The 26,962-nt window shown below is 45.9% G+C and overlaps 1 protein-coding gene across 1 annotated transcript in view; it reads left to right on the forward strand.

The window, feature by feature from the left end:
* Positions 1-26,962, forward strand: part of LOC141111890 (uncharacterized) — a 93,192-nt gene that overhangs the window by 60,805 nt on the left and 5,425 nt on the right. Inside the window, exons 4-6 of the mRNA XM_073604101.1 lie at positions 50-148; positions 21,228-21,641; positions 24,507-24,842. Coding sequence (XP_073460202.1) covers positions 50-148; positions 21,228-21,641; positions 24,507-24,842 — 849 coding nt within the window. The remainder of the gene's footprint in view (positions 1-49; positions 149-21,227; positions 21,642-24,506; positions 24,843-26,962) is intronic.

Below are 26,962 nucleotides of genomic sequence, written 5' to 3' on the forward strand. Positions count from 1 at the left end.
GAACATTTCTCTGCACAATCACGATTGATGGTCTGTTTTGTCATTACAGAGCCACCTCCAACAAGTCATCTTCCTTCAATAATAACATTTTCTGTAATTATCGCTGTGATTATACTCATTGCACCATTAGTTTTGTATTTCCTGAGATGTAAGTACTATTCCTATTTGTTTAAAGTTAAGTTATAATGGTTTTGGTCAGTTTTACTTTATTATTAAATGTTATATCAGCCTGGCCCATTTAAACCAGCCTGGTCAGCTGCAGTGCTTTAAAGAGGAAGTAAACCCTGATGGGATTTTCCTTCCTTTCTTCTGCTCTGCAAAATAAAGGCATAATGTGCTGGTATGCATTGCACATTATGTGACACTTACCTGCAAACTAAGCCCGCGCTGTCCCCGCTGCAGGCCACATCCATGTTCGCCCATCTTTCTTCCGGGGCTGCGGACTCAGGCTCTGTGACTGGCCGAAGCCGCGGGACTTCAGTCCCGCACATGCCACCGGTCATGACACATGCTCCTAAAGAAACGGCACAGGCGGCCGTTCCTTCAGAGTGCATTTGCCGATTACATCATCGGTGCAGTATACAGTAAATATCTCCTAAATGGCGCATGTTTAGGAGATGTTTACAGTACCTATAGGTAAGCCTTATTATAGTCTTACCTATAGGTACAAATTACACGGGGAAGTTTACACCCTCTTTAATTGCACATGTGTTACCATGTTTTGCATTACAGTTGCCCATTCATTTGAATGGATTGCTCAATGCACCACAATGGACCACAAACCATGCATGCAGACTTTTCAGCCTTGCACGACACATAGGGGTTGATTTATTAAAGGCAAATAAACTGTGCACTTTGCAGTTGCTCCAGAGCTTAGTAAATGTGGTAAAGCTTCACTTTGCGAAGAATACCCAATCACATGCAATGAAAATAAAAAAGTCTGCATTTTTGTTTGCACCTGATTGGATGATGGAAGTCAGCAGAGCTTTTCCTCATATACTAGGCTCTGGAGAAACTACACTATGTAACGTGCACAGTCTATTTGCCTTTAGTAAATCAACCCCATAGTGTGTGGGGTTGCCATTAATTTGCAACAAGCTAATGTGAATGGGTTTTTCAGGTTTTTTATAATGATTTAATTTTTTTTTGTTCAGGCCTGCTTGACAACTATGGGGTTTATTTAATAATGGCAAATAGACTGTGCACTTTGCAAGTGCAGTTGCTCCAAAGCTTACTTAGTAAATGAGGTAAAGCTTCACTTTGCAAAGAATACCCAATCACGTGCAAGGGAAATTAAAAAAACAACATTTTTGCTTGCACATGATTGGATGATGGAAGTCAGCAGAGCTTCTGCTCATTCACTAAGCTCTGGAGCAACTGCACTTGCAGAGTGTTTATTTGCCTTTAGTAAATCAACCTTTGTGTTCCCATAATCCACACATTGCCACAAGGCATAGTAATGCACTATTATGCAACTCTAGACAAACGGCTAAAAGCAGAGGAAATACAGTACATATAAGGGTCCTTGATTGTATTTCTGTCCATCCAGTCCCGAGATTCACACAGACGGCTCTGTCTATCAATACAGACCTGACTTTTCTCTGCTGCAGTTTAGTCACACCTACATCATAGTTGCCAACAGTCCCGATTTTCCCGGGACAATCCCGATTTTGGGACCCTTGTCCCGATTTAATTTTGTCCCGGGTGTTTTCCCGAATTTTTGGGGTTTGTCCCGAGAAAATCGTGAGTATTTTTGTAAAAAACGGCAACGGCTCCACAAAAATGGCCGCCGTTGCCTCCACGAGTCAGTCACAAAGTTCCCCTTGTGTTCAGTGCAGGGGAGAGGGGCAGCCAATCCGCTTCTCTCTTCAGTGTTCAAATAGAAAATTCTATTGTACACTGAAGCCTATTGGCTGGAGGGATTGGCAACCCCTCCCCGCTCTACACTGAACACAAGGAAGACGTGATCAGCCTCCACTGCCATCACCCTCCGCCCCCGTGTGTCCAACGGAGCTCTGAGGAATAGTGGGAGTGACGGGAGGGAAGAAGGGAGGCTTTCATCTGGCTGTTCAGGAGTTGTCTGACACTGTGAGTAGTGGCCTGTCAGTGTAGTGGGGGAGAAGAGAGATAGGGGGAGGGGGTGTACTCAGTGTATGGGAGGCTTGGAGCTTTCCCTGCAGTACACTTCTCAAAGGCTGAGGTCCAGCATGGATGGACTGGGGCTCCGCTGGCTGGGGACATTGATAGTCCTGGCTCCCCTCTTGCACACCATGTCACCACCATACCTGCACCCCTCTCCCCCCGTGTCACCACCATACCTGATTCCCCCCTCCCCCCTGTGTCACCAACATACCTGCACCCCCCTCCCCCCTGTGTCACCACCATACCTGCACCCCCCTCTCCCCCCCTGTGTCACCACCATACCTGCACCCCCCTCTCCCCCCCTGTGTCACCACCATACCTGCCCCGCCCTCTCCCCCCCGTGTCACCACCATACCTGCACCCCCCTCTCCCCCCCGTGTCACCACCATACCTGCACCCCCCTCTCCCCCCCTGTGTCACCACCATACCTGCACCCCCCTCTCCCCCCCTGTGTCACCACCATACCTGCACCCCCCTCTCCCCCCCCCTGTGTCACCACCATACCTGCACCGCCCTCTCCCCCCCGTGTCACCACCATACCTGCACCCCCCTCTCCCCCCCTGTGTCACCACCATACCTGCACCCCCCTCTCCCCCCCTGTGTCACCACCATACCTGCACCCCCCTCTCCCCCCCTGTGTCACCACCATACCTGCACCCTCCTCTCCCCCCCTGTGTCACCACCATACCTGCACCCCCCTCTCCCCCCCTGTGTCACCACCATACCTGCACCCCCCTCTCCCCCCCTGTGTCACCACCATACCTGCACCCCCCTCTCCCCCCCTGTGTCACCACCATACCTGCACCCCCCTGTGTCACCACCATACCTGCACCCCCCTGTGTCACCACCATACCTGCACCCCCCTCTCCCCCCTGTGTCACCAACATACCTGCACCCCCCTCTCCCCCCTGTGTCACCAACATACCTGCACCCCCTTCTCCCCCCTCTGCTGGGGGCACCTTATGTAAGGACAGACTCTGCTGGGGGAACCTGATGGCATCTGGTGGCAGGTGACGTGGCAGATGACACGCTCAGGGGTCCCACTGATTCTGCATTATGGTGAGTTGAATGATTTCATTATTTATATTACAATGTAATAATAGTAATAATGCGCTTCAATCATCCTGACATTATAACAACCATGGTGCCGGGATGATTGAAGTGCTAACACCAGGTGTTTGGAGTATCTTTATCTGCTGATTATTAAACTCTGGAATACACATTGCTATTATGGTGTAGGATCTGGGTCTGCTGTCCCTCCATCCCTCTACCCCCCTTTCCCTCTGCATCCCTCATTCATCTCAGACTCTAACCACACCCCATTTAGCCACGCCCATGTAAGCCACGCCCACTATTTCACGTAAACCACGCCCATTTTTTGCGCGGTGCGCTTCGCGCGCCGCATTTTTCCTTTTTCCTATGCCCCGCCTACTATCGCATGCCCCGCCCCCTAATTATAGCCTGACTCCGCCTACAGCCAAAAAAAGTGTCCCGAATTTTTTTTTCCCAATGTTGGCAACTATGCTACATCATCTTTCCTCCTATCAGCATGCTCCTTAATGTAGTGATATAGTGGTGGGATGATTATTATTATAATTCAAGTTATTCTCGCAACAATTCGGTTCATCCAGAGAGATGCATTTATTTAGACTTCAGAACAGCCAACAGAGATACAGACAAGGTATATGACAGGATAGCTGGAATATTCATGCAACACTCAAGGCCTCAAGCACCTTCAGAGAACCCAGTTTCTCCTGTCACAAGTTAGCCAAAAAGAACCTTCCCTAATATACACATTGTTCCTAATGGGTAACAAGGACCAGCTATTCGATTGGCCAGTTTTATTAGGCCTTTGATCTGCTTTTGTCCTTCTGGGTGACAGATAATGCCTCTTGGCCGTGGACAGCTACAGTCATAAAAAAACATCCTGAAATTTCTCCAACTTGCATTTTTTTACTACTAATTAGACGAACAGGTAATCATTTGAAGAAATAGAATGTTATTTACCATAAACAATAACTACTTACCATCCCTTTTGATGTTCAGTTATCTTGCATTCATTGTCTTTACGTTTTCTTCCTCTTACTAGACAAATTTACATTTTACAATCTTCTTTAGGTAACTGCTTTGGCCAATTTGATATGTAAAATGCAACTTGTCTGCCAGCTGTGTTAAGCCTAGTCCACACCTATGTTCACATTAAAAAAAAAACTGTGTGTATGTACAGTTGTGCTCATAAGTTTACATACCCTGGCAGAATGTATGATTTCTTGGCCATTTTTCAGAGAATATGAATAATAACACAAAAACATTTCTTTCACTCATGGTTAGTGTTTGGGTGAAGCCATTTATTATCAATCAACTGTGTTTACTCTTTTTATATCATAATCACAACAGAAATGACCCTGATCAAAAGTTTACATACCCCAGTTCTTAATACCGCGTATTGCCCCTTTAACATCAATGACAACTTGAAATCTTTTGTGGTATTTGTGGATGAGGCTCTTTATCTTCTCAGATGGTAAAGCTGCCCATTCCTCTTGGCAAAAAGAGTGGCTCAATGATATTGAGGTCAGGAGACTGTGATGGCCACTCCAGAACCTTCACTTTATTCTGCTGTAGCCAATGACAGGTCCACTTGGCCTTGTGTTTTGGATCATTGTCATGTTGGAATGTCCAAGTACGTCCCATGCGCAGCTTCCTGGCTGATGAATGCAAATGTTCCTCCAGTATTTTTTGATAACATACTGCATTCATCTTGCCAACAATTTTGACCAAATTTCCTGTGCCTTTGTAGGTCACACATCCCCAAAACATCAGCGATCCACCTCCGTACCTTTCATCATAGGCCTTGTTGACTCCTCTCCAAATGTAGTGTTTAGGGTTGTGGCCAAAAAGCTAAATTTTGGTCTCATCTCTCCAAATGACTTTGTGCAAGAAGGTTTGAGGCTTGTCTCTGTGCTGTTTGGCGTATTGTAAGGGGGATACTTTGTGGTATTTGCATAGTAATGGCTTTCTTCTGGCGACTCGACCATGCAGCCCATCTTTCTTCAAGTGCCTCCTTATTGTGCATCTTGAAACAGCCTCACCACATGTTTTCAGAGAGTCCTGTATTTCATCTGAAGTTATTGGTGGGTTTTTCTTTGCATCCCAAACAATTTTCCTGGCAGTTGTGGCTGAAATTTTAGTTGGTCTACCTGACCATGGTTTGGTTTCAACAGAACCCCTCATTTTCCACTTCTTGATTAGAGTTTGAACACTGCTGATTGGCATTCTCAATTCCTTGGATATCTTTTTATCCCTTTCCTGTTTTATACAGTTCAACTACCTTTTCCTGCAGATCTTTTGACAATTCGTTTGCTTTCCCCATGACTCAGAATTCAGAAACCTCAGTGCAGCACTGGATGAAAGATGCAAGGGTCTGTCAGGAGTCCAGAAACTCATTGACCTTTTATACACACACACTTATTACAAGCAAACAGATCACAGGTGAGGATGGTTACCTTTAATAGCCATTCAAACCCCTTTGTGTCAACTTGTGTGCATGTTATCAGGCCAAAATCACCAGGGTATGTAAACTTTTGATCAGGGTCATTTGGGTAGTTTCTGTTGCCATTATGATTTAAAAAGAGTAAACACAGTTCATTGATAATAGATGGCTTCACCCAAACACTAACCATGGGTGAAAGAAATGTTTTTGCGTTATCATTCATATTCTCTGAAAAATGGCCAAGAAATTATAAATTCTGCCAGGGTATGTAAACTTATGAGCACAACTGTATATAGATATAGAATATCCTACATAAATTGGCCAAAATTTAGACCCCTTTCACACTGGGGCATTTTTCAGGCGATTTAGTGCTAAAAATAGCGCCTGAAAAATGTCTCATCTGCAGTCCCAGTGTGAAAGCCCAAGCTTTCACACTGGGGCGGTGTGCCTGCGGTACATTAGAAAAAGTCCTGCAAGCAGCATCTTTGGGGTGGTTTACGAGTGGTGTATACAGCATTGGAATGCATTGGCAGCGCTGCCGAAGTGCCTGCAAAGCACTTCGGCAGCGGCACTACATGGGCCCTTTTAACCCCTTTTTAACCCCTTCTAGAGGGGTTAAAGTGCTGCTATGACAGCGGTGAAGCGCCGCTAAAACTTTACCAATACCGCCCTCACTGCCCCAGTGTGAAAGGGCTCTAAAAGAGGAACTGCAGTCTGCTCACATAATTTGTAATAAAAACATCTTTGCCATTCTGAAGCTTCCCTCCAACCACTTTGCTTATTATTTTATATATACTGTGATTCTGTACTTACCAATTATGCTGCAGAAATCTCCCTCCACTGAGTCTGGCTGCAACCATTTGAACTGTGGGCAGCTGAACCTGCTGCCTGTTTACTTCCTGGATTTACACAGACACACAGAGGCACACCTCCAGCTCTGCAGCTCTCATTGGCCCTCTTATAACTCACCCCCACCCTTACTGGCAAACAAGAAACAGGAAGTGGGCTATATAAGGTATTTACTGGCAGAAAAAAATGTTTTACTATCCAAAGTTAAAACAACAACAAGGGCAGAAGATTTAATAGCTGGAAAGTTGAAAAAAAGGACTAAAGGTCCGCTTTAATAGCACATGAGTAATACAGCACAACTAATTAGCTCCCACTGCTGCTTTTCCTTCTCCGAGTCTGGGCTCTGTTGAAAGAGGCTGATTCTAGGTCAAACCCAGGGACATGCAGTCAGGGTAGGCAGGTGAGGCAGAACATAAAAAAATAAAATAATACGAAGAAAACGACCGACTTCGAGGGACACTGGTCAAAATTTGTGGCTTCTATCATCAATGGCTCCGGAGATACGCGGCTCCTTGCGCAGCCTGTCAGAAGCTACATACCGAGCAGCCACTTTAAATGCAAGCTGGCACACTCTGCAGCAGACTGAGAGGATGAGCTCACAGTGCCTCTGACAACTTGTCAGAGGCACTGAGCTCAATGAAAAGCTTGGAGTCTTGGACCAATGGTAAAGTACAATGGTACCAAGCTGTCCAATAAAAAGGCTGCATTGGAGGCACGCCTCTCACTGCAGTGTCATAGAAGAAGGTGTATCTAAAAGACAAATACTCCCTTCCAGCCCAGGTCTCTTAACTACAAAAAAAAACATGGGTTTATGTGTATAAGATTTACCCACAATCCCATGTTTTTCACACACAGTTAAGAGGGAGAATGGGAATCTGCTGCCTGCTGAAAAGGTACTGTTATATTCAAGCTAAATCATATATTATTATGCTATATTTTATAATTTAATAATTTATTATTTATTTATTTACTGTGAAATTACTGGTTGGAAGTTATAACTTCAAACTTCAGTAATTTGTCCGTTAAGCCACCTGTATGAGTACAATTTTTGAAATTATAGTAAATTACCTTAAAAACAATATATAATAATTATTTGTATATTACTTGTGGTAAATAACCCCTTACCACCCAGGCCAATTCTGACACTTCTCTCCCACATGTAAAAATCATAATTTTTTTTGCTAGAAAATTACTCAGAACCCCAAACATTATAAATATATATATATATATATATATATATATATATATATATATATATATATTGTTTTAGCAGACACCCTAGGGCAGGCATGTCCAAAGTCCGGCCTGCATTCCGGTTTCAAACGGCCCGCCTGGTAATTTGGACATATATATCTTTTGTGGCCCCCAATGAATCTCCGAGCGCCAGGGCCACAAAAGATATATATTTTGGCTGCCTCGGAGGGGACAGGGAGGGGACGGGACGAGGGCCGTACATACAGGAGTATTTCCTGTTTACTCAGCGGCCTCTGTAATGGGTAGTCCCGTCTCCTGCGCTGCCATTGGATGACTGTTCTGTCCATCATAAGAGGTGGGACTTTGTATAAAATAGGCCACTGAGAAAACAGGAGTTTCTCCTGTATGTAATCTGTTGGCGCTTGTCCCGCCCCCTCCCTGTCCTCTCCAAGGCTGCAGATGGGCTTCGATCAGGCTGCACTGATGGCAATGGTGAGTCTGCATTCATGGCAATGGTGGGGGGGCTTCATTCATGGCAATGGGGGTGCTGCATGCATGGCAATAGTGGGGCTGCATTCATGGCAATGGTGGGTGTGCTGCATTCATGGCAATGGAAGGGGGGCTGCATTCATGGCAATGGTAGGGGGGGCTGCGTTCATGGCAATGGTGGGGGTGCTGCGTTCATGACAATAGTGGGGGTGCTGCAGTCATGGAAATGGGGGTGCTGCATTCAAGGCAATGGTGGGGGGGCTGCATTCATGGCAATGATGGGGGGGCTGCATTAATGGCAAAGGTGGGTGTGCTACATTCATGGCAATGGAAGGGGGGCTGCATTCACGGCAATGGTGGGGGGGTGCATTCATGGAAATGGTGGGGGTGCTGCGTTCATGGCAATGGTGGGGGTGCTACATTCATGGCGATGGTGAGGCTGCAGATGGGCACTGATTAGGCTGCATTGATGGACACTGACCCTTATTTTGCTTCACAGTGAAGGTGCGTGTTATACGCCGATAAATATGGTATATCCAAATAACACGCTTAAGCTCATCCTTAAGCCTCGTACACACGATCGGACTTTCCGACAAAAACTGTGGAATTTTGTCCGAAGGGTGTTGTCTCAAACTTGTCTTGCATACACATGGTGACACAAATGTTGGCCAACAATTACGAACGTAGTGATGTACCACGTGGTTTTTCAGCACTTTAGCGCCACCCTTTGGGCTCCTTCTGCTAATTTCGTGTTAGTAGAAGTTTGGTGAGTGTTGATTTGCGCTTTTCTTTATCGCTTTTCATTTAGTTTCTGAACGGCCGTTCGTCAAACAGACATGTTGCAGAATCAGAGGAGATAACGTGTTATTTATTATTGGCCTTGGAGTTATTGCTTTTACCTTATTTTTTTGGTTGAATAATAATGATTTGATTTGGTACATTTTTCTATATTTTTGGATGCACAGAATGCACTTTTTGGTTAAGTTCTATTGGCAGATAGCATGTCTAATTTTATTTTTATTTTTTTAATGCACAATAAAAAAAATTGTGTAGAATAATACTTGTCTATGTGTTTTACTTCAAATGACAGTTTGGGAGTAGGAAGTTACATTTTAAAAAATACAATGTACAATTAACAAGGGACACCAACATATTTGTATCTTTGAGATTAAAAACTACGGGATAATAGTGTTGTGGTAACTTGCACAAATAAAAAAAAAAACATATTATTATTCTTGATATCACTAGAAAAAAAAAGCCTTTGAAAATTTGTTTGCAAAAACTCCATCAGTATCACCAGCAAAGCAGCTTCATTATTATCCCATTAAAGAAGAAGAGAATTGTGCGCTGCATTTCCAGATTTCATAATTTGCCGCGTCACGAATGTTAATTCTCCATTACGATTGCTAATTTACAAGACCGCTTCTGCTTCCAAGCATGCGTATTTGTACTTTGGACTTTTGTCCTACAGACTTGTACACACATTTGTAGTCAGAGTCCTCCTAGACCGACAATACTAACTTATCAAGACCTGCGGTGTGCCTTGGCCTGATTGGTCGGTATACCTGAAAAGAGGGCATACCCTGTATGGATGAAACTATGTGAGTATAACTGAACAAGTATGACTGAAATGAGTGTGGGAACCGGGAGGGTGGGAGCCCAGAACTCGAGCCGACGCTGACCCCGGCCGTGGAGGAGGGCTATATAGCCCCGGCCTGCGGCCAGCCTACCGAAATGTAGTCAGAGTCCTCCTAGACAGACAATAACTTACCAAGACCTGTGGTGTGCCTTGGCCTGATTGGTCGGTATACCTGAAAAGAGGGCAAAAGACACATGAGTAGGTGTGAAAACAGAAAGTTTAATGGAAATGAGATAACAAAGATCAATCCAACAAAGAGGCGAATGCCATAATGACCTCCGAATGCGGTTCAGGAATGTACCTGATAAAACAGGAGGACCTCCATCGTCCCATATGCTTAATGATGAAAGGAGGCACCTCCTGTTTAGAAGCGGCAGATGCCGCCCCGATCCTAAAAGAATGGCCAGAAAATAGTTTTGGATTCAAGCCTAATTTTGCAATCAGGATCCTAACATGTGTCATGAACTGTTTGGAAGTTAGAGGATCTGAGGGAAATGGCAACAAAGGGCTGTCCGGCGGTGAAGTGGCCAGAAAACTAGAAAGTGAGTCAAGTACCTTGAGCGGACACCACCTGCTGTTGGTACTGTAGAACTTGACCACGTAACCCTGACCCACCTATCTAGTTTTGTTATTGTTAAGCTGCAGGGCGAAATGGTCCAGGCTCCTGCTGAGACTGCCCTTGGACAGGAAAGGTGCCTGATGATTGACCCGCGAAACCTCCCCTGGTCTGAGGAAGCCAAAGAAACTTAAGTACACAGCTGCCTTAAGCACCAGACTGGGACCTATACCAAAAGGGGATGATGACAGCAAATCCGAAATATCCCGGACCATCTGACCGGTAATAGGCAGTCTGGAAGCCTGCGCTTGACCCTGTGACTTCAGAATACCCCTTAACAAGGCCTTGAGAGGGTGAGCAGCAAAAGTGGACGGACTAGAAGGGTCTTGGAGGGTCTTGAAATGCTGTACACCTGAAAGATAAAACCTGATGGTACTAGCAGACAAAGCCAACTCACTGTGGCAATAGGCCGCAAATTCCATTACAGATTTGATGTCCCACGGACAGCTAGAAGGATGAAGCCTCAAAAATTTCTGAAATTTCATCCAACCCGTGGAGTACGCTTTGAACGTGTTGCTGGATAAAGATACGTTGGCCAAACCAATCGCCTACGTCCAGAACCTTGTCAGTCCATGGTGAGCAGGAAAAATGGAGGAACCGACTTGCCCACCCGCTCTGCTTCCGGGTGCTCCAAGAAAAAACAATCAAATTTGAAACGAGACAATGCATCGGCCGCCCAATTGAAATTCCCACTGATAAATTCCCCCTGGAAATGGAACCTGTGAGTCAAACCTAACCAAGTCAACCTGCGCAAGAAAGACATGATGACCAGGGACCCTGACCTGCCTTTGTTGATAATGTTGGCAGTGGCCAGATTGTCCGTGAAAAAAATGACTGAACTTCCTGCCCAGACTGGCCCCCAAGTGACAGCTGCCGCCACAATTGGGTAGACTTCAAATAATGCTGAAGTCTGCGCAAATTTAGGCAAAAGGAAAACTTCCCTGGCCCAATGGCTAGCCAGCCATTCAACCCCACACATGGCCGCAAACCCCCCCTGACGCGGCTGCATCAGTGAACACCCTGGGCGATGTGCTGGAAGGCTGAGGAATGAGCAACGAAATGCCATTCCAGTCCCGCAGGAACTGGTTCCACATGACCAAGTCAGCGCGTGCGTCTGCTTGCAAGCTGACACATGCGTCAACATCCTGAAAAAGGGGAAAAAGGGCCAACAATCTGGAGACAAATGCCCTACTTTGTGGAATGATCGTCCTCATCGCATGATTTAGCATGCCCAAGAGTGACTGCAACTCCCTCTTTGAGCAGACTGGGGACCGGACGAGTGCGTGGATTGTCAGACGAATTCTGTCCAACTTCTCCTTGGGTAAACTTGCAATCATACGATCAAAATCCAACATGATACCTAAAAAAACTGATATTGGCAGGACCTTCCACCTTGTGAACCACCAGTGGCACATTCAATTCGGCAAACAGATCTGTGAGACACTGCAAATCCCTTGGTGGCCGGCCAGACTCCTCGACAAGCAAAAAATCGTCAAGGTAGTGTACCACCCCAAGACAACCTTTGCAGTGACCCAAGATCCAATGGAGAGCCTGGGAGAAAATGTCAAACAAACAGGGACTGCTCTTTGACCCAAAGGTTAATTTGGTGGCAAAGTAGTAATGACCCCGCCATATGAAGCCGTGCCAAAGCGCAGGACTAATAGGCAATAACTTGAATGCATCGGCAATGTCAGCTTTGGACAACCAAGCCCCCTTACCCAACTGAAGAATGAGCTGAATGCCTGAATCCACTAAAGAATATTTCAATGAAAATTCCTCAGAGGGGATCAGTGAATTAAGACTCGGAACGTGCAAAAAATGAGGTGCGGACAAATCATAAATGAGACAATGTTTATTAGAAAATTTACCACACACAACCCCAATAGGGCTGACCCTCCACATACCGAAAGGTGATGACTTGAATGGCCCAATTACAAACCCTTTAGCCACCTCTATTGCCAACAATTCGTCTACTAGCGAAGCATGGTGGTCTGCAGACAAAAGATTCCTACATTCAAAGGTCTCGGTAGGCAACGTGATCAACCCTGTGTGGAACCCAAACGTGAAACCATCTAACAGGAATTGCCTGACACCAGAGAATGGGTGACCCTCTAGATAAGCCCCTAACGCGGAAACATCAACTCGGCTTAGTCATGCTGAACTATAGGGTTTAACCAAACAGGAAGACTTGGGATGAGCCCGAAAACAATTGGAACACACATGCAGGAGCCTACACTTATTATAATTGCAGCCAGAATGGTTAAAATTGTTGCATACCTGCGATTTGCGTAAGAAATGGATGGTCCTACCCAACTTGTCCACGTGCCTGGAAGGTCCATTGGAGGACACACCGGCCCCCTGCTTACTAACCCCTGATGGACCCAGGGCCTCAAAAACCGTACACCAACCAGAGGTATGCGCAGAGGACTGGCAGGTGCTGCATACCAGGGACTTCTGGTTGGCAAAGTGCCTACAGAAAAGTTCCATATCGACATTGCTCCAACACATGACCACCTGGAACTGAGCCCAAGTGGCCGCCACTTTGGCCGAGAAAGACTGGTGATAATCGTAAAAAATACACCCTCCGCACTTGTGCGCCAGATCCACCACTTTGTGCAGATACAAATCTAACTCCACCCTCCTGTCTGGACTGACCGCACAAATGATATCATGGAAGATGCAGAATGCGAGCAGGAATTCCGCCACACTAAGGTTGCGGTTGAGCCTGGGATCTTTGGTCTTCGGCACAACCGACATTTCACTGCAAGCATAGGACTTATTTTCCGTGATATCTTGTGAAGCTATCAGCAGGGAAGCCAAATTCAGCCAAATTGTCTTTCTTTAAGTTAGCAGGAATGAAATGAGCCGGCGATACAGACGGGAATGTTGCTAAAGGCGATGGAGCTGCCACAGGCAAGGAAACAGCAACATTACCTGTGGGAGCACTGGGAAGGACTGGAGCTAGGGGTGCAGGTGACACCTGAGCTCTGGCCGCATGTGCTTCCACCACCTCAATTCTGTCCTGCATCTGAGACATGGAAGTGGAAAGTGTATTCAACAAAGCATGGATCTGCGTAAGCGAATTGTGCACCGACACCTGACTCAAACTGGTAGAAGGGAGTGGCTGCACAGAACTAGGGAACAATAACCTAAAATGTTCCGCCTTCCTGGCCGTAGCTGGAAAAGAAATGCCCCTACGGCGAAGCTCCACCGTGAGCCTGGGCACAGTCCAACTCCTTAATGATGGGGTGCTGCCGTGCTCCAAACCCCCAGTAAGGGATGGAGGAATAAACGCAAACTCATCGCTTTCTGACACGTGTGACATGGTTGAATCTAAGACGGAAAACAACAAGAAACACTTTGAGAAAAGATACGTACCGACCATCTAACCCTCCCCCCCGATGATCAGACCTAAAGAAACGTGGGTGCAGTAATGTGCCAAACAGCGTGTGAATGAAACCTGATGCGCAACCACTCTACATGTATGTACTGAGTGAGCCCGAGCAACCTCTGGCACCAAGACAGGCAATTAACAACGAACACCAAGGGCTACGAATACCCACACAGAGTGGTGGGTACAGAAATGAGAGTAGGAAGTGAAAGTGCAACGTATGATGTATGAATGTCAGCCAAGAACCTGTATTGACACGTACAAGTGAATTCTGGCCCATAAGGATCTAAAGTCGTGATAGATCCTGACTAAACCTGTGACCCAAAAATGCCAAACACACACCTGCCGGTTTAGCGTAAAAGCTGGGCCAACACGAACGAATCACCCGCAAGGTGATGCACCTAAACAGAAAAATGACAGAGAAAAACCAAACTAAACCACTTACTTTGCAAAAGGAATGTGTCCAATCAAAACCCCTGACAAGTCGAATGCTCTGACCCCCCCCTCCCCTTTTTTACCCCTACCAAACCCTGAACACACCTGATGCTTTCTGAGAAACGCAAGGATCCCTGTGAACAAAACACCTGTACAGGAACAGAACCTGAAAATAAACACGAGAGATGACATGTCAAAACCAAGGAAACCCACACATGCACCCACACATACCGTGGCAACCCCCCCCCCCCCCCCTCCGAGCAGTGCGTGGCCCAGAAGGAGAGAGTAGCGCTGGACTGTACCCCTGAGCGGAGCCTGCCCATGCCTGCAGACCCACACACAGAACACTGTGACAGAGAGCGATCCCTGCTGTGTGTCCCCCCTGCCCCACCCCTCCATGCCTCGTCCGAACCCCCAGTAAGCCAGGTGCCAGACACATAGAGAAGGGTGCCCCAACCCCCTGAGCACAGGCTCCTACTGGCCGTTCTGATGACCCCCCCAGCTCTGCCCAGCTCTGCCCAGCTCTGCCGCCACCCAGCACAACCTTGCCCGCTTTACACCTGCACCTCCATCTTGCGATCATGAACGCCCAGCAACATACCCCTCCGACCGCCCAGCTATGCCCCACCGCCCGCTGTGGATGTACAGACCGTCCCTCCCCCTTCCTCGGCCAGCCAACCGACCGTGGCAAACGATCATGCAACATTGCCCCGACACCCCCGAGCCATTAAAGAGCCCCCCACCTACCTTCCGCCCACCAGACCAGACTGAATCCACAAGGTGCCGCGGTGCACGGAGATGCCCTGAAAGAAAATCCGGAACTGAATCCACCAGAAATGACGTTGACTAGCCCGGAACTCGAGCCGACATGACTCCGGCCGTGGAGGAGGGCTATATAGCCCCGGACTCCTCCCACAAATCCAGGCTGGCCCGCAGCCAGCCTTCCAACTTGTCTGCGGAAAATTTGAGAACCTGCTAGCCAACATTTGTTGGCGGAAAGTCTGACAACAAATGTCCAATGGAGCATATACACGGTAGGATTGTCCGCCAACAACCTCACATCTAACATTTCCCGTTGGAAAATCCGATCATGTGTATGCAGCATTAGACTCTTCACCACACACAGCCACAAAGGCAAGAGAATTCTTGTTGGGCAATGTAGTAGTGCTCAGACGAACACATTTAGACTGAATTTTAATGGTTCAAACAATGTCACGCACGTTCACTTCATCAAATCTGGCCCTCTTTGAAAAAATTTTGGACACCCTTGTCCTAGGGGATAAAATGGTGGTCATTGCAACTTTTTATATTGCACTGTATTTACTCAGCAATTTTTCAAACGCATTATTTTTGGAAAGAAAGTTTCATAAAAAAAAAAACACACTAAAGTTAGCCCAACTTTTGTTGGATAATGTGAAATATGATCTTACCCTGAGTAAATAGATACCTAACATGTCACTCTTTAAAATTGCGCACACTTGTGGAATGGTTCCAAACTTCAGTACTTAAAAATCTCCATAGGTGACGCTGTACATTTTTTTACAGATTACATGTTTAGAGTTACAGAGGAGGTCTAGTGCTAGAATTATTGTTCTCACTCTAACGATCGCGGCGAATGTAACCTGTTTGTATCTGGCTCTGATACTAGCGAGTGCCTCACCAGCCACTCACCTCGCTGCACGTCCCTGAGGGACAGTACATATGTATGCATTTAACCACTTCCCATCCCGTGTATAGTAATATGACGGCTGCAAGGTGGCTCTCTCATCCTCATCCTCAAACCAGAGAGATGGTTGTGTGTGAAAATCCCAGTAGATCAGCAGTTGTTGAAATACTCAGAAAAGCCCGTCTGGCACCAACAACCATACCACGTTCAAAGTCACTTATATCCCCTTTCTTCCCCATCTTGATGCTCAGTTTGAACTTGAAAAAGTCATCTTCACCATGTCTAGATGCCTCAATGCATTGAGCTGCTGGCTTACGATTGGCTGATTAGCAATTTGTGTAACCGAGCAATTGAACAGGTGAACCTAATAAAGTGTCCAGTGACTGTATGATAAAGCGATGAAACCAGTGATTGAGTTCAGCTTTGACCCTGTTACTACATTGTTGATACTGAAACAAGTCCAGCCTGTAAAACCAGATGCCGTATACATAACTTAGTGCCCTGAAATACCACCGACATCTCAGCTGCGTAGCCTCCTCAGCACCGCACAGCCTACTGTCAAGTTTTCTCTCATGTGTGCACCCAGCAGTCTTTATTGAATCCTATAAAGAGTTTGTAGCATTGTCCTTCCAAGTTTTGAAAGTCTTTTTAATTTAGACTTAAGCCTCGTACACACGATCGGATTTTCCAATGGGAATTGTGTGAAGACAGGTCATTGGCAAAATTTCCTCGGACAAATGTTGGATGGCAGGTTTTAAAATTCTCCACGGACAAAATGTCTGTTGTCGGATTTTCCGATCGTGTGTACACAAGTCAGTTGGACAAAAGTCCAAAGTACAAACACGCATGTTCGGAAGCAAGGACGAGCCGGAAGCGGTCGGTCTTGTAATCTAGCGTTCGTAATGGAGAATTAACATTTGTGACACGGCAAATTATGAAATCTCCAAATGCAGCGCACAATTCTCTTCTTCTTTAATGGGATAATAATGAAGCTGCTTTACTGGGGATCCTGATGGAGTTATTGCAAACGAGTTTTCAAAGGCTTTTTTTTCTAGTTATATCAAGAATAAAATTATTATGCTTTTTTTTTTAAATTGGGCAATCAAGAATAATAATATGTTTTTTTTTTTATTTGTGCAAGTTACCACAACACCATTATCCTGTAGTTTTTAAGATCAAAGATACAACTATGTTGGTGTCCCTTGTCAATTTTACATTGTGTTTGTTTAAATGTAACTGCCGACTCCCAAACTGTCATTTGACATAAAACACATAGCCAAGTATTATTCTACACAATTTTTTTATTGTGCCTTAAAAAAAGAAAACAAATAAAATTAGACATGCTATCTGCCAATAGAACTTAACCAAAAAGTGCATTCTATGCATCCAAAAATATAGAAAATATACCAAATCAAATCATTATTATTCAACCAAAAAATAAAATAAAAGCCTCATGCATGTGCCCTGCTTCTTAATATAGGGGGTCAGCAATGCCAAGATTTGGTGAAAGCAGGGGTCCGTCCAGGGGCGTAACTAGAAATCACAGGGCCCCATAGCAAAATGTTGTATGGGGCCCCCCCCATCCCCCCAAAAAAATGAACTATGCCATTGAACAACAGATTACCACACCCATGTGGCACAGTACCCAGGCAACAGCGCATATTAATTTTGAACAACAAAGTATGCAGTATACTGTATGCAGTAGAGCTGGGCAATTTTCTCCAAAAAAAAAACTCGATTCACCATTCGAATCAAGTTTTTTTTTTTTTTTTTTTGATGGACACCGCGCCGGTCCTGAGGAGCTGTTCCCCCACAGGAGCTGCGGGCAGGAGTTTTTAGGCGAGGCCGCGGCTTCGGCCTAGTCCGCGGCGTCCGGCCTCGCGGCCTCACCCAAAAACTCCTACCCACAGCTCCTCAGGACCGGAGTGGTGTCAGCGTCGGTCCTGGTGAAAAAAAACCAAAAAATCGATTTTTTCCCCAGCCTTAGTATGTAGCCCCTGAAAGACATACATGCATACCCCCATCAGTACAGACACCCCCTACCTCAGTGCAGACCCCCCAGCAGTACAGACACCCCTCAGTACAGATACTCCCCTTAGTACAGACCCCCCCTAGTGCAGGCCCCCCGAGAATTACAGACCCCCCCTCAGTGCAGGACCCAACCCCCCCAGCAGTACAGACATCCCCCCAGTGCAGACCACCCCCCTCAGTACAGACCCCCCCTCAGTGCAGACCCCCCTCCCCAGCAGAACAGACACCCCCCACCTCAGTGCAGACCCCCCCAGCAGAACAGACACCCCCCACCTCAGTGAAGACCCCCCCAGCAGTACAGACACCCCCCCTCAGTGCAGACCCCCCCAGCAGTACAGACACCCCCCCTCAGTGCAGGACCCCCCCAGCAGTACAGACACCCCCCCAGTGCAGACCACCCCCCAGCATTGCAGACATCCCCCCCTCCTCAGTGCGGGACCCACCAGCAGTATAGACACACACCCCCTTACATACCTCGGAACAGCGCTGACAGTCTCCACTCCAGATACACACAGCGGTGTCCCTCAAGGCTCGAGTGCAGGCTCCTCCTCCTCTGTGGATGTAAACAGAGAGGAGGAGAGGCGGCTTCGGTCCGTGCCGCTGAGGGACAGCGAGCGGTGTTGGTGGTGTGGCTGCCGCTACGCTACCCAAGGGTGTCACCCGGTGCGGCCCGCACCCATCTGGCAATGCCACTCATGCGGGCCCCAACTCGGCTGCGGGCCCCATAGCGACCGCGTGTGTCGCTATGGCGGTAGTTCCGCCACTGGGTCCGTCATCCGGAGATAATTCCGAAAATCATGCGGATTATTCTCCTGGAGCTCCCGCAGCAAAGGCATATGACATAATTGGTCACGATTAATAAAGCAACCAATTGTTGTTCCAAAAAATCCTCCTCCTCCTGTTCCTGGACTGGACTTTGGTCAAAGCAATAACTCCAAGGCCAATAATAACATGTTATCTCCTCCGATTTCGCAACAGGGCTGGTTGACGAACGGCCGTTCAGAAACTAACTGAAAAGTGCGAAATGAAAAGCGCAAACTGAAAAGTCACTACGTTTTTATTTGTTGGCCGACAATTCCTTGCCGTGTGTATGCAAGACAAGTTTGGGCCAACGCCCTTCGGACAAAAGTCCACGGTTTTGTTGGCCAACAATCCGATCGTGTGTACGAGGCTTTAGGCACCTATGTATAAAGCAGTCACTGTGCAGTTGTCTAAGCATTCGCACGGGCACCACAAATGTTTGCCATATTGTTTGTAATGCAATTATCATCTATGATCGTCAGCTCTGTCTAGTGGCCATAATGTGATATTTTTCTGAAACTCTTCAGATAAAAAAAAAATATTGTATTATTGCCACTACAAAGGGATGACGATTATAGGAGATAGTCATATTACAAACAATATAACAGACATTTGTGGTGCCCATTCACAGACATCCACTACAGAGAACACTATATACATAAACCCCTACGTTTCTTCAGTATGCTGGAAATTTTGTCTTTGACTATTCATAACATTGCATTATTTTTATCGCCTGAGTCATGTAGAAAGTTCCAGTTGGATGAATAGATAAAGAAAAGACAGACAGATCTAGAATCACCCAAACCATGCTGCCTGAGAAACATAGGCTTGGCTGGCAGATACAATGGATAGTACCCCTGGTCTGCACATTTGCATCACATCCAATGGTGATGTAACCTTGTTTACATCACCATTGGATAAATGCATTCTGATGCTGAAATGGGTTTTTCATACATATTTGTAAATCTACTTCTAATATATCTTTGATGATTTATAAGCAAGATTATGCCTATGTACAGTACACATGCCCTTGTAACCCTAAAAGACAAATAACATAAGCACATTGTGCTAAAGAACAAGAAAAGAAAAGTTGACCCCATGGAACCCATCATTCTCGATGAGAGATCTGTAAAGACCCCATGGAACCTATCCTGTAGTGATTTGGCTCTTTGATGCCAGCAGTCCCATTCCCAGGAGTATAAAGGGGTAGGGGTAATATACTATATATACTTTGTGTGACATGCACCTAGCCTTATTGCTTTCTGCAGCATTTTTTAGTGTCCAACCTAACCTGTAGCATGTCCATAGTCTCTGTCCATTATTTCTTCTGGTATGTTTGCAGTCTCAGGCTGTCCTTTCTAGTGTAGCGCTACCCCCTTAGGAGCCGTTGAGTTTTGGGTCCTCCTATAGTCTGCATAGCCAGGCAACACGCATTTTCCAACTTGCATCCAAAGTCAGTAACCAGTCTGTGGGCTTGTTTTTTGTTGTTTTATTGAGGGTAAACAACTTGGATAGGGTATATGGGATGCCCATCTCGACTTGAAACAAACTGTTCCTAGTTCTGCACAAAAAAATACATAAAGATGGATCCTTGACTTTCTACTCCCTCTGGAGTGGCTTCTGCCTCTCAACAGTTCAGTAACACAGTCTCTGTAAGGAGTACTTGGTCCCCTTTAAATGAACCTCTTCAGACCCCAGCTAGAAACTTCCAGCCCACCTGGCTGCCTTGAAGCGTATCCCAAAGCAAGGGATTCCAGAACAGGCTTGAAGAAATTTCCCAGAGAGAACTGGTTGGGCACGGCACGTAGCAGCCCACTCCCTTGTGGGCCCTGGGGGTGCAGAGGTATTCACACTGTCCTTGTCCTGCAGCTGAAGGTGAAACTGCTTTCAGGCCTTTCGCTGAGCTAGTTCCTTTCCTGGCTCACAGGTTGTCTTTCCCTGGTGGGCTGCAGGGTGGTGGCGTTCCTCCTTCAGCTTTCTTCTGTCTTTCAGCCTCCAGCCTAGAGGCAGAACTCCACTTCTCCCCTTCCAGGACACACACAGCAGCACTTCAACACTCCATCTTCCACCCGACTCCCCTGCTGACCAGACTCCTCGAAATGTATGGGCTGGTTTAGCCATCCTGCCAGGTCTCCTGCCTGGGGATTGGCCAGATTTCCATAAATATTCAGATCAGAACCTTTTGGCCATTGCCCACTAGCTTCTAGAAACTTCTCCTGACCTACAGCACCCTCCAGCCTGACCTATACTAAACCCTCTGACTCTCACCCAGGCTTCTAACAAGTCTCTATCTACACTACCCAACTATGTTCACAAGAGGGTACTACATCAGCATTACATATATTGAACATTATGTATGTGACCCTTTGGTGGTATCATGGGCTGCAGTTGAGACCCCCCAGAACCAATGGTCATAGCTTTTGCGCTTTAGACTTACAGTTCTTACTTAGGCTCTTACTAAATTCTCATTTTTTCCTCCTGTAGTATCACCGAAGATTTTGGACATTGCTGGAATAGATAATCTTATTCATGGGAAGAGCACCAATCTATCCTGGATGGTGTCAGGCTTTAAACCAAGAAACATTGAGATAAATGCCTATCTGGAGAGAGGTTATCAACGGCGAAAAATTGGTTCCTGGAAATACCCGACACCACAAGACCAGAATAATGATGATGTAAATCACCCAGAGAGAGGGGAAGGAATCGAGCTCCTTGGGCAGGAAGAAAGAATACAACCTTTAAAACCAAATTTTTCTTTCTTTTCCTCTAATTGTCTTTGTTCTATAAGTATAACTCCGGACAAAAGGAAAGATAAAGGGGCTGAACTTGTCATAGAAGTAAAACACGCTTCTCTGAAAACTCTTCTCACTAAACGCCAGGAACTGAACATCAAAGGAGGTAAGTTACAGAGATATATAACTGTATAAAAAATTGAAAAAGATTGCATGCATGTATATGTTAGGACACTCAGTGATAGGAAATCACTCCCAATAGGGACATATAGAAAAACAACTCCACATTTGGAAGAAGGGTTAGAACTTACATTAGGACAAGATTTTCCTTTTTTACGGTCTGTATCTTCTTTTCCCAAAGACAACTCCCCCCTATTTTTTTTACCCTTGGCTGCTTGGAAGTAAAAGTGAAATTGCAAATAAACCAAAAGACTCCCCCCCCCCCCCCCATTTGAAATCAATTTTTTTTCCCTTTGCAGCCTGAAATGAAGACAGACACAGTTTTTGTTTTATCCAGCAGTATTTACTAGTTCAACTTATGTAGCAAGGTCCCAGGCCTCCTTCGGTCTAATGAGAACCTCCAGGGCCAAAGACAGCTGGCATCCTTCTGTAGTGGGTTGTGAGGCATGGTGGGTGCAGAGTAGTTAAAATTATTGAGCGCCAGACACTTCTTGAATGCAAAAGAAAGTTTATTCTACTTAACAAACTTTTTGAGGGAGAGATGGTTAGGGCCAGGAAACCCTTAGATAGTTGCAAGATTAATTGGCAGACTCCGATACTTCAATAAGAGGACAGCCATGCAGAGAAAGGCATCCAGCAAGACTCCACATCTGCATGTGCAGGAATGCTGTCTCCTATGGCAACAGTCTTTAGCAGTTCCTAACACAAAGTGTAATGCCCCGTACACACGGTTGGATTTTCAGATGGAAAATGTCCGATCAGAGCGCGTTGTCGGAAATTCCGACCGTGTGTGGGCTCCATCGGACATTTTCCATCGGATTTTCCGATACACAAAGTTGGAGAGCAGGAGATAAAATTTTCCGACAACAAAATCCGTTGTCGGAAATTCCGATCGTGTGTACACAAATCCGACGGACAAAGTGCCAGGCATGCTCAGATTAAATAAAGAGATGAAAGCTATTGGCCACTGCCCCGTTTATAGTCCCGACGTACATGTTTTACGTCACCGCGTTTAAAACGATCGGATTTTCCAACAACTTTGTGTGACCGTGTGTATGCAAGACAAGTTTGAGCCAACATCCGTCGGAAAAAATCCTAGGATTTTTTTGTCGGAATGTCCGAACAAAGTCCGACCGTGTGTACGCCCTATAACAGTTCTTTCACTTTCACTACAATTGCTCCTTGTAGTTATTCAGCCCACTGAGCTCCTGCTGCTTACTGAACACAGGAGGTCATCTGCTTGGCATGGGCACCATTCACAGAACAGTTTGCATTTTCTCAATTAATTCAATGTGTTCCTTGAGATGAAGTTTGTGATATCACCACCCCACCTGTCCACCTCGTCCAAACAGAGGACGCTTTGCATTCATTAAGAAAAATACAAAGCATTCTCTGAATGGCAGCCATGCTGAGTGAGCGATCCCATGTGGTCACTATGCAGCAGAGGACCTGCTTGCCACTGAACCTGGAGGACAGAACCTGGAATTCACTGTAGTGGTGGGGTGATTGCTACAGTGATTCTCCACTTCCAAAGCAGTCCCTCAGGTCTGACCAGTGGTGACTTGTGCTAAATGGCAAACTAACACCAGCCACCTCCCCCCTCTGGACAGATGATCACTGCAAGCAAACCCCCCACCCCCTCCCCCCCGTGGGAGACGAACAGTGAACATTCGCAGCAAAAAAAAAAAAACCCCGTAGGCGGGAGATAAACGGCGGATGGGGGAAGGCGGCGATCGCCACAAACACCCCCCCCCCCACAGGAGATAAACAGCAGACGGCAAGCACCGGACCCCCCCCTCCCCGGACTGCGGCAGAGACTAACCTTTAGGAGGCAGGGGGAATAAAAAGCCAGCCCATTCTCCTCTTCTTTCTCCTCTGGGCTGAACAAGAATTGTCCTGAGACACGATTGGGGGTCCTAAGACTCCCTGGCCAATCAGGTCTCAGGAGCTGATCCCTGATTGGCCAGGAGGAGAATCAGGAAGACAAAAGCAAATACTCATTCGCTATTGTCACACAAGTGCACTGCACCCACAGTCCACCCTTTTTTGAAGCCTATTAGAGCCTCTGGTGCTTCTAAAAAAAAAAAAAAAACCCATTGGAATCCATGCATCCAGCTCCCCACATGTAGATTAAGGGGCCGGACGCATGAATAGGGGGGTGGTGCCACTGCGCCCTGCATTACGGGCTGCCACTAGGTCTGGCACATGCATACTTATAATACTCCATACAGAATCAATGTAATTATGCAATACAATCCTTATCTAGAATTCAGCTTTAAAATGAGTATAATGACCCCGTTATGGTCACTTTATCCTCCAGAGAACATCATTTCCTCCCGTAGTCTTAACTATGGAATTAAGTGCTAAATTCCTGCAATGCACTGGGAGCTTCATTTGTTGTACACATTCATCAGTGCAGTTTTTGGTCACAAACACAGTGGGGTTGATTTATTAAAGGCAAATAGACTGTGCATTTTGCAAGTGCAGTTACTACAGAGCTTAGTAAATGAAGTAAAGCTTTACTTTGCAAAGAATACCCAATCACATGCAAGAAAAATAAAAAAAAAAAGAATTTTTGCTTGCACATGATTGGATGATGGAAGTCAGCAGAGCTTCTGCTCATTTACTAAGATTTGGAGCAACTGATTTCCCAGAGTGCAACTGCACTTTGGAAAGTGCAAAGTCTATTTACTTTTAGTAATCAACCCCAATATGAGAGGGTCCTGAGCACTGTGGAAGAATATGATATGCTCTTGGCTGAAATTCTTGAATATTTATAAGACAGTTTCAGATAACTGGCGTTGCTTTATTGTGCATTGTATCTTAGAAGTTTCTTTTCTTCCTTTTTTAGATTATTTCGCAGCTCACATTACGGCCCCGCAATATCTAAAACACGGGGAAGAGGTGACTATGACTTGTGATATCACTAAATGTGATCCGGAACCTTTACTGATTACTTGGCTGAAAGAGAAACAAGTTATATATAAAGATGGAAAGAGACAAGACACAAAATATGAACCTACAGAAACCAGAGATGTATCACACGAGGGTAATGTGCTCAAGTCATCCAGCTCTTTGACGTTTAGGGCGAAGGTTAAAGAGGATCACCGCGTGAAGTACACCTGCAAGGTCACCTACACTGCAATAGGAAAAATGTTAAAGCCCTGCCATGAGACATTAATTACAGGTAAGTCAGTAAATATCTATTTATGAAGACCTTTTGTTAAACACAGGCACTGTGCCCCATCAAACGCAGCCACTGTGCCATATCAAATGCTGCCAGTGTTCCCCCTGCCAGCCTGCCATCTGTACTTAACTGTCTCGGTGGGACAGCTCCTCGATGTGTTCTCCTGTCCTCTCTTCCTGTCCTCTGCTATGATTGGACGGAGCCTGTCGTTTCAGCCAATCAGGTGACGGTTAACAGATCCGAGCACCTGATTGGCAGAGAGGCGGTTTAGTGTTAGGAAAGTGAATAGTACCTCACTTTTCTAACACAGCTGAGTGACCTGCGAGCGCCCAGCATGGCACTCGCAAGTCACCTTTTTTGACGCCTATTAGAACCTATGGCTCTAATCAGGTGCTTCAAAGACACCCCCCGCCGCTGCAATTCAGGCGCCCTGCGCCCGAAAAGGGGCCGGGCGCCTAAATAGGGGGTGGCAGCGACGGCGATAGATTCATGCAATTCATGAATCTATCTATTGGTGCTAGACGGGGGTGGCAGGAGAGAGGGGGGGGGGCGCCCGTACGCTAATAATGCACAAGCCGCCACTGGTGTAAGAACTTCTGTCTGCACACAAGAGGGGTCTTGTAAATTCAAAAGGATCCTTGGTTGGCATACATTGTAACTTGTCTTGGATTTTTTTTCTTTTAAGTGTATCCTAGGTCAAAACTTTTTAAATTAGTTTTTGATAAGGTACAGGAGGGTTGGAATCTCTGTTTTCCTTTTTTTTTTGGATGGCTGGGGAATTTCACTACCTTTATTTGTCCTGGTTATCATTGTCTCTGTTGAGGTGATGGGAAATACAAAATTTTAAAATGGTCATCAAGAAAGAACTAGAGAGGGGGATTTCCTAACACTTCCTGTTGTGTTTACAGGAAATCTTCTCAATGAATAGGCACCGCACAGAGTGATTAGGGTGTTCCCAGGCACATCTAGCACACCCCCTGCGCACACCTATGGTTTTTGCTTTGGATATATTTTACAATTATATCAGTACTTGTAGAACAGATGGGAGCAAACACAATACTCAAAGTTGTATTATTTCTTCAAAGCCAACAGTCCCTAGATGGATGCTAACAAAGCGGGGGTTCCTATGTTTTCTCTGCACCATGTATGAGACTGTAGAAAAATACCATTAAATGTGCTAGTTCAGCTTCAGTATCCTCAGCTCTGTTGTCACTCAGAAAACATCATGGGTTAGGTCTTCCATAGATCAGCAGCTCCCTTTCCAGCTCAGAGGATATAGCCCTCAAGGTCTAGGCTTACGCCCATGATCCCACCAATCAAGACCCTTCTTAACGGTTGCAAACAAGGGATTAACTTTAAATAAGGTAACCAATATTAAAGTTCTGACACAGTGCTATGGATAACTCAATAGGTACTTTAAGGTCATATGACAAAGGAAACTCCAGAGCAACGGCAAAATCAAAAAGAGCATAAATTGTAAACTCACACAGATTTAATCACACTCCAGGAAACACATCTCCACAGTTCACAAATAGTCAAAAACTGACTGATAGGTTATCACAGTTAGAGTGTAGTTCTGAGCAGAGCCAATTATTATTACTACAGGTATGGTATAAGCATACTTACAGCTTACCTGTGGGATCCCTGTGTAAGCTGGAAATCACTGTAGTCGGCACCACTACTCTGGTGATCTTCAGTAGCTTCCGGATCCCGTGCTGAGTGGCTGCCCTGCTCTATTGTGAATGCAGGAGATTGCTCGCTTGTCACAGCCACTATTCAAAGAAGGCTTTGCATGTTCTCAGTGAATGAAAAACATTCTCTGATTGTATGAGAAGGCGAGGGTGACACAACTGCTCGCCTCGCCACCTTAGTCAATTGGAGAACACTTTGCATCAATTGAGCATGGCGCATGTGCGAAGCGAACCACTTCCTGTGTTCACTTTTCAGTAGGACAGCTGCTCAGCACGGGACCCAGAAGCTAGTGGAGATCACTGTAGATGCGGTGTCTACTACAGTGATTTCCAGCTAATATAGGGATCCCACAGAGATAGGCATATGCATTGTTACAGTAATCCAAGCTGGACTAATGTAACTATGTAAAGATATGTATACTTGGAATT

Source organism: Aquarana catesbeiana, linkage group LG11 (assembly GCF_042186555.1).
Source record: "Aquarana catesbeiana isolate 2022-GZ linkage group LG11, ASM4218655v1, whole genome shotgun sequence".
NCBI lineage: Eukaryota > Metazoa > Chordata > Amphibia > Anura > Ranidae > Aquarana > Aquarana catesbeiana.